The sequence below is a fragment of the Argentina silus genome (genome assembly GCF_951799395.1).
Source record: "Argentina silus genome assembly, chromosome: 22".
NCBI lineage: Eukaryota > Metazoa > Chordata > Actinopteri > Argentiniformes > Argentinidae > Argentina > Argentina silus.
Window position 1 is genome coordinate 4,095,399 of NC_139676.1, and position 7,500 is coordinate 4,102,898.

Here is a 7,500-nt window from a genome sequence, read left to right on the forward strand (position 1 = left end):
ATTAAAAAATAATGTAAGCATAGATTTTTATAAAGCAAAATCTATTTGTTTTAGTTCCTGTTGTAGAGGAAGGCTGCAGGGGAGCATCTTTGAGACCCACCTACAAAATCAATAGTACAGGCGCATCCACTGGCATAAAAGAAGTGTGTGTGTGTGTGTGTGTGTGTATGTCTGTGTATATGTGTGTGTGTGTGTGTGTGTGTGTGCGATTGTATTCTGTCTACTGCTCCTATATTGGCGAAACTAAATAAGAGACGCAGGCGGATCCCGTTGGCATAGAAGAAGTGTGTGTTTGGTCAGTCGTCTGCTCCTATGTTGGCAAACAGGTAGGACATGGACTCTCCACTGTGGATGCGGCGCACGGCCTCCGCCAGGATGGCGCTGACGTCGACGGTCTTGATCTTAGAGCACTGCTTCTTCTGGTGGTCATGAGGAACTGAGTTAGTCACCACCACCTGGAGAGAGGGAGAGAGAGAGAGAAGGAGAGAGAGAGAGAGAGGGAGAGAGGGAGGGAGAGAGAGAGAGAGAGAGAGAAGGAGAGAGAGAGAGAGAGAGAAGGAGAGAGAAAGAGAGTCTGAAATGACTTCATCGTTTCTCATGACCATCTTAAGTGGCTCTGATTCACTCACACGCCCAGAGGCAAACCCGGACACCCAGACACACCCAGACACATCCAGGCACACCCAGACACACCCGGACACACCCGGACACACCCGGACACACCCACACACCTGGCTGATGGGGGATTCCTGGATGAGCGCCGGAGCGTCGGAGGACAGGATGGCGTGTGTCGCCATGACAATGATTAGCCCTGCCCCCCTCTCCCTCAGTGTCTCTGCCGCCGCCACAAACCCCACCGCATCATCGATGATGTCATCCTACACGCGCACGCACACACACACACACAAACAGTAAAATAACCTCTTGGCACAACAGGGCTCAAGTCAAAGAAGTGCACTACTGGCTCCAACCCCTGACCCCTGACCCCAAAGAGTTGAAGACTCACCACAATGATGGCGATGCGCCCCTTTACATCTCCTACCACTGAGATTGGAGGCTTCTCCTTAGGAATACCCACTGATGGAGGGAGGGAGGGAGGGAGAGACAGAGATGATGAAAGGTTGTTTGATCGGTATACAGTAATCTTGCTTTTTATTTTTTTGTTGTTGAGTGGGGCAGTCCCACTCTCCTAGGTCAGCAGGGCATGGGCCGGATTCAAACCCATGCCAACATGGGCATACGTGTGTACTGTAGGCCGTGGTGCTAGACCACCTCAGGCCACTCATTTTGGAATGTGTGTGTGTGTGCGTGTGTGTGTGTATTACATGGTATCTCTGGTATAGCTCCGGTGGTCTTGACTGTGGGGGGAGAGTGGCGTCCGTCAACCAGGTCTGACTCCGCCTCTCCATGGATCACAGCTATAGACAACCTGAGACGCTCTGCCAGAGACTGGGCCCTACACACACACACACACACTGTCACAAAACAGTCCCAAAAGGAAAAATCTGTCTTTACAACACACACACACACACACACACACACACACACACACACACACACACACACACACACACACACACACACACACACACACACACACACACACACACACACACACACACACACACACACACACACACACACCTCTTGGCGGAGGAAGGAGATTTGGCCACAATGACAGCGGTCCTGTAATCTGGTATCTATATGGAGAAACACAAAGGATAAAGGGTTAATATCCCAAACACCGAGTTTGCTGCTGTGTATTGTAGGAAGGGCTGTGTGTGTGTGTGTGTGTGTGTGTGTGTGTGTGTGTGTACCTCCTCCTGTATATACTGCAATAAGAAGGGCGAGGCGCGGAGGTTGTCGACTGGGAAGTTGAAGAATCCTTGAATCTCCTTCTGATGCAGATCCATCGTGATGAGATGGGTCAGACCTACACACACACACACACACACATACACACACACACACACACACACACACACTCAATACTATTCCATACCATCACTCTATCTATCTACCTATCTATCGTGTGTGTGTGTGTGTGTGTGTGTGTGTGTGTGTGTGTGTGTGTGGTCGTCCCCTGACCTGCTGAGCCCATCATGGAGGCGAGCAGCTTGCAGACGATGGCTCCTCTCTTCCTCATCTTACACTGCTTGCTGTAGGGCAGGTAGGGCAGCACGCCCGTGATGCTGCCCGCACACGACGTCACGCAGCCGTACGCCATGATGCACAGCTCCATCACGCACCTGTTCACGTCCCTGCAAGCACACACACACACACCAGTACTATATACATATACACACACATCATTATTATATACATATATATATACACACACACACATCAGTACTATATACATATACACACACATCATTATTATATACATATATATATACACACACACACATCAGTACTATATACATATGCATATACACACACACACTAGGCCTAGTTTCCAGTGCGATGTGCTACTGCAGCTCAGGTTTCCTCAAGGCTCTGCGGGAGACTCTCCCACGAGACGACATCGGGGAGTACAGCTTCACCGGTGGACACTTGCAGCTGGCTTTGCACTCTCAGTCAAAGAGACTGTGTTCTGTTCACTGTATTCTACCTTTCCTTCAAGGGGCTTATCGCTCGGGGCGGGGGTGGTGTTTTCATGGGAGTACATTAGGAGAAGCTGCGACTTGTAGCTCATTCTTTGTGTATTCAGCTGATGTATGTTGGGATTAAACAATTGGAGTTTCACTAGGGGGTTTCGGACTCTTTATTTGGTAAAAGGCGAACGTTTAATCTTCTAAGCACCTTAGTTTTATCAACACACACACACACACACACCACACAGCCTTACTGTGAGATAGTCTGGATGATGTATACGTCCTTTCCTCTCACCGACTCCTGGATCTGCACACGTGTCTCTATGGGAGGTCAGAGGTCAGAGTTCATTCGGTGACATGATGCCTGAATGTCATACATTATCATCATCATCATCACTCACCTCCATTGCCCTCCTGGTACACCTCTGTCTTCCCTAGCTTTACGCCCAGCCGCCTACACACACACACACACACACACACAATCAATGAGTGAGCGCCACATTATTTCCCTAGGAGTTCGATGCCTAGCTAGAGAACGTCCATCAAGGGGGAGTGGCCTGTGCACTCACTCGGCAATCCTGTTGGCCATGTCCACGCACAAGGGGGAGGAGTTAGCACTGAAGAGGACCAGTCGCTCATCAGGAGGGTTCAGCGGAGTCCCTCCCACTTCCGCAGGTGGCGAGACCAAACCCTCCCTGGGCTGCCACACATCGCTGAGGCCTTCCTGCAAAAACACACACACACACACACACACAATTACACACACTATACTATGAATCGCAAACCCAACAAATGATGTGCCCACTCACAGTGATATCCATGTAGCAACAGACTACAGTATGTACAGAGCTATCTCTAGCTGCCTACAACACAACCAGCTACTGCACTGTATTAAAGCCCTCCTTCACATATGGACCATTGAAGTCACCACCAGAGAGAGAGAGGGGGGGGGGGGGGAGAGAGAGAGAGGGGGAGAGAGAGAGAGAGGGGGGGAGGGGGGGAGAGGAGAGAGGGGGGGGGAGAGTGTGTGTGTGTGTGTGTGTGAGCTCGAAACCTTCTTACGTCCCGCGGTTATCTTTGTGTCAGAACAACATGACAGTGTAAACATGACCGAAAAAGAAAAAAAAAATCAGACGAGAGACCTCCTAGCTGTTGTTAGCTAGCTAGCTAACTAGCTTGGGGAGCAGAGCTGATGTCTGGACGAACGAACGAACGAACGAACACCTGTTGGTTCTTTGAAAGACAAAAACCCCCCCACAAAAAAACCCCTCTGAGAAACACGTATTTCTTTTGAGGAAATATATCCACTTTAACCTTGAATACGCTTAGGTAGAGAGACGAGCTACACAGCTAACAAAGAGACCAACCGCTTGACAGAGTTGACAGCTACGGTTGACAGTCTCGTGAGGAGGAGGGGGGAGGGGGGGGGGGGGGGGAGGAGGGGGGGGGGTTCAGTCATCAGTACGCGATTTACACACAGGCCTATTATATTTATATCACATTATATTCCTGACCAAAGAATTCTAAACAGGTCTTTTTTGGGAGTGTTTCTGACCTTGACGTTACTGAAACGAACGCACATGAATAAGCTTGACGATGAGGACGTAGATATGGCGCTGCGCTGCCGCCGGTGTCACACCGCTTTCACACCGCTTTTTTGATGACACTACCGAATCCAGCATGCGAAACGTTGGACGACTTGACTGACCGGAGAAGCGAGAGAGAGAGACAGGCAATGCTAACACTTGTTCCCAGATGAAACGGTTATTATAACGATAGCCATGAAAACATCTCACCAGTTTGTTTTCGTTTTCCAGTAAAAGTCGCATTTGCGAATGCAGTCCGAACGCTTGCAAAGCGTGCAATAGTGTTGTCGCCACCCACCGGTGTGGTTTGGTACCGAGGCTGAATCCTAATACTGTTTCTCGTTTCCTCGTCCCTTTCCTCACTCGCTTCCTTCACCCACACGTTATAGAAAGACACTCGAGACGAGGACACGAAATGATGCCTATAGGATTGCCCATCGAAAAGCTACGAGGAAATCGATGCCTGAGTCGTTTTTTTAGGACAGGAGGAGAGAACGCGAGGGAACGAAAGAAACACTGGATTTGGGATTCAGCCCAAACACTCGGAACTGAACCAGGAAGGTAAACATGTTTGCACCATCCAATGAATGAGAAAAACGAGTCTGAACCCGGAAACCTTTACGGGCAACAAAGTTTCGCGCGAAATCCTCCAGCGACCGAACTAACTCAGTAATTTTTTATGCTATTGTAGAATCACGGTTGTGTCTGGTTGTCCGTGCCGCGACCATGGACGAGTATGATGAGATGTACGGGATCGAAGACGACTATGACCGACAGTTCGCGGATGAACTGGAGGTCATGGCCGAGATGGACTGTAAGTTGAACAGGACAACTCGCACATCATCATATCATCACCCCCCGTATTGATGTGAACAGAATAACAGGCTTACACTCTTCTTGAATAAAGATCGTTATAGAAGTTACAGTCTGTGGGGAGGAAGTTCAGAATGGGTTATGTAGTAATAGGATCCCCTGCCTTGTCATGGTCAGCTGTTGTTTGTCATTGTTTGACATTTCAGCAGGCTGTGTTTGGATCTGTCTCAGACAGTGTCTGTTCTAGATCAGAGTGACATCATGAAAATTAATACACACGTTTATGATCGTGTGTGTGTGTGTGTGTGTGTGTGTGTGTGTGTGTGTGTGTGTGTGTGTGTGTGTGTGTGTGTGTGTGTGTGTGTGTGTGTGTGTGTGTGTTTTGAAGTTGAGCCTGCTCCTCACTCCAAGCAGTCAGAGTTCCGTAAGCAGAAATCTCAGTCTCAGCCTCAGTCCTTTGAAGATGCCATCGCCACTGGAGACCAGTCGCTCAGGAGCCAATCACATGCTCAGCCTGGGAGCCTCAGCCACTCAGAAAGCCCGTCACGTGCAGGTGACGGCGAGTACAGAGAAGAACACCTGAGTGCAGAGTCTGTCAGTAAGTGACCCTGGAGGTGTGTGTGTGTGTGTGTGTGTGTGTGTGTGTGTGTGTGTGTGTGTGTGTGTGTGTGTGTGTGTGTGTGTGTGTGTGTGTGTGTGTGTGTAGACACTATCCATAGGTAACAGTAAGATAGGTGACAGCAGAGTCAGTCTGATGTTTCTAATCGCCTCTGGTCTCGTTCCTTCAGCTCCAAAGGCCAAGCGTCTGAAGCAGGACGTAGCGAAGAAGCTGTTTGAGATGTCGCAGAATGATGACATCACACCCCCGTCCTCCCCAGAGGAGTTCCGACCCACCGAGAACACCGGGTAGGACAGAGGGAGAGAAAGAATGAGAAAGAGAAAGAGCGAGAAATAGGTTCGGAGAGAGTTTGTTGTGCTGCTGAAAAATGTTGACAAGCTGCTAAAATATGTTGACAATAGTGTGTGTGTGTGTGTGTGTGTGTGTGTGTGTGTGTGTGTGTCTGTTAGGCCTCAGCCTATCCCTGCATTGTTGGACATCAGTGGTTTTGCAGTGCTCCAGGAGTCTCCCAGGAGAGTACCCACGATGATGAGCCACGCTCTAAGGCGTCCCCCAAGCCAGGGGGGATACGTTAGCGTGACGGACGCGGCAGGAAACCGCGTCTACCTCCGGCAGGCAGACGAGCCGACGGGAAAGGTCAATCACCAGCCAATAGCCAAGCTTGCTCTTTTACAGTGTGCATCTGTATCCACCTGTCCGTATTAACGTGTGTGTGTGTGTGTGTGTGCGCGTCCTCCAGGCTGTGGACCCCAAAGCTCTCCGTAACCCGAGTTCCCTGGGGCTGCTGACAGTGCCCATCGAGGTGCTGAGAGAGCAGGTGGCAGAGAGGGTTAGTACAGTGTTGGTACACACAGGCCCTGTCTAGAAAACAACCCCTAGTCCCCCTGTTCCCTAGTACACTTCTGTCGATCTGAATGAACTGGATAGATAGAAGCAAGATGGCGGCTGCTGTCTGTTGTTGTTGTTGTTGTTTCATGTCTGTTGTTGTTGTTGTTGTTGTTTCATGTCTGTTGTTGTTGTCTCTCGCCAGCGTCATCAACTGCTGGTGGAGGAGTCCCAGCGCCTCACAGAGCTACTCAACAGGTATTGTACCACACACACACACACACACTGACACACACACACTCTTATGATGTGTTTCTACTTGTATCCATGCCTATATATATATATATACACACACACACACTCTCAAACGTGTGTGTGTATTTTCTCTCTCTCAGTGGTGTGGATGAGGAGTTTGGGGAGGTGGATGGCAGACAGGGGGATGAAGAGGAGGAGGAGGAGGAGAGGGGTGAAAAGGAGGGCCAATCCTCTCGACTGTGGGTGGACCAATTCTCCCCTCGGCACTACACAGAGCTGCTCAGTGACGACGTGAGTGTGTGTGTGTGTGTGTGTGTGTGTGTGTGTGTGTGTGTGTGTGTGTGTGTCTTTGTGTGTGTGTGAGAAACGCATTCAATCAGATGACATTTTGTGAAAAAGTAATTACATGAAATTGTGTGTGTGTGTGTTTACAGTTTACCAACCGCTGCCTACTGAAGTGGTTGAAACTGTGGGATACGGTGGTGTTTGGGAGGGAGAGGAAGGTCCGCCCCCCGCCAGTTGAGAGGCCCGCCCCCAACCAGTATGCAGCCAACCAGTACGCAGCCAACAAATTTGCATCCAATCAGAATGCCACCTTCAAGACTTTTAAGACCAAGAGTCAGATCACTGAGGAGTTACTGGAGGCTGAGCTTGACCAATACAAACGGCCCAAATACAAGGTAGGTACACACACACACACACGTACACACACGCGCACACACCTATACATACACCCCAATGTAAGGTAATCTCCCTCTCTCCTCTAGGTGGCGTTGTTGTCAGGGCCTCCAGGGTTGGGCAAGAC

General features: G+C 49.8%; 3 protein-coding genes across 7 annotated transcripts in view; 2 read left to right on the forward strand and 1 right to left on the reverse strand.

Annotated features, from left to right (window-relative positions):
• Nucleotides 1-4,466, reverse strand: part of LOC310821814 (phosphoribosyl pyrophosphate synthase-associated protein 2-like) — a 5,114-nt gene extending 648 nt beyond the window's left edge. Inside the window, exons 1-11 of one of the 3 annotated variants that reach the window (XM_083694049.1) lie at nt 4,394-4,466; nt 3,167-3,321; nt 2,999-3,051; nt 2,852-2,918; nt 2,089-2,261; nt 1,818-1,933; nt 1,645-1,700; nt 1,326-1,456; nt 1,007-1,077; nt 732-878; nt 1-455 (exon numbers count right to left, since the gene is read on the reverse strand). The exon at nt 1-455 is cut by the window's left edge and continues 648 nt beyond it. In XM_083694049.1, the coding sequence (XP_083550175.1) occupies nt 297-455; nt 732-878; nt 1,007-1,077; nt 1,326-1,456; nt 1,645-1,700; nt 1,818-1,933; nt 2,089-2,261; nt 2,852-2,918; nt 2,999-3,051; nt 3,167-3,321; nt 4,394-4,426 (1,161 nt within the window). In that variant the 5' untranslated portion in view covers nt 4,427-4,466 and the 3' untranslated portion in view covers nt 1-296. Of the gene's footprint in view, nt 456-731; nt 879-1,006; nt 1,078-1,325; nt 1,457-1,644; nt 1,701-1,817; nt 1,934-2,088; nt 2,262-2,851; nt 2,919-2,998; nt 3,052-3,166; nt 3,322-3,651; nt 3,890-4,152; nt 4,372-4,393 lie in introns of those variants that run through there. The other 2 variants (XM_083694050.1, XM_083694048.1) reach the window with 2 other exon arrangements.
• Nucleotides 1-7,500, forward strand: part of syngr1b (synaptogyrin 1b) — a gene marked incomplete at both ends in the record, with an annotated part of 181,636 nt that overhangs the window by 90,559 nt on the left and 83,577 nt on the right. The window lies entirely within an intron of this gene.
• Nucleotides 4,867-7,500, forward strand: part of chtf18 (CTF18, chromosome transmission fidelity factor 18 homolog) — a 9,716-nt gene continuing 7,082 nt past the window's right edge. For 2 of the 3 annotated variants that reach the window (XM_083694021.1, XM_083694022.1), the window contains exons 1-9: nt 4,867-4,997; nt 5,385-5,594; nt 5,785-5,902; nt 6,065-6,251; nt 6,355-6,444; nt 6,646-6,698; nt 6,836-6,986; nt 7,130-7,375; nt 7,463-7,500. The exon at nt 7,463-7,500 is cut by the window's right edge and continues 60 nt beyond it. In XM_083694021.1, the coding sequence (XP_083550147.1) occupies nt 4,910-4,997; nt 5,385-5,594; nt 5,785-5,902; nt 6,065-6,251; nt 6,355-6,444; nt 6,646-6,698; nt 6,836-6,986; nt 7,130-7,375; nt 7,463-7,500 (1,181 nt within the window). In that variant the 5' untranslated portion in view covers nt 4,867-4,909. The remainder of the gene's footprint in view (nt 4,998-5,384; nt 5,595-5,784; nt 5,903-6,064; nt 6,252-6,354; nt 6,445-6,645; nt 6,699-6,835; nt 6,987-7,129; nt 7,376-7,462) is intronic. The other variant, XM_083694020.1, reaches the window with a different exon arrangement.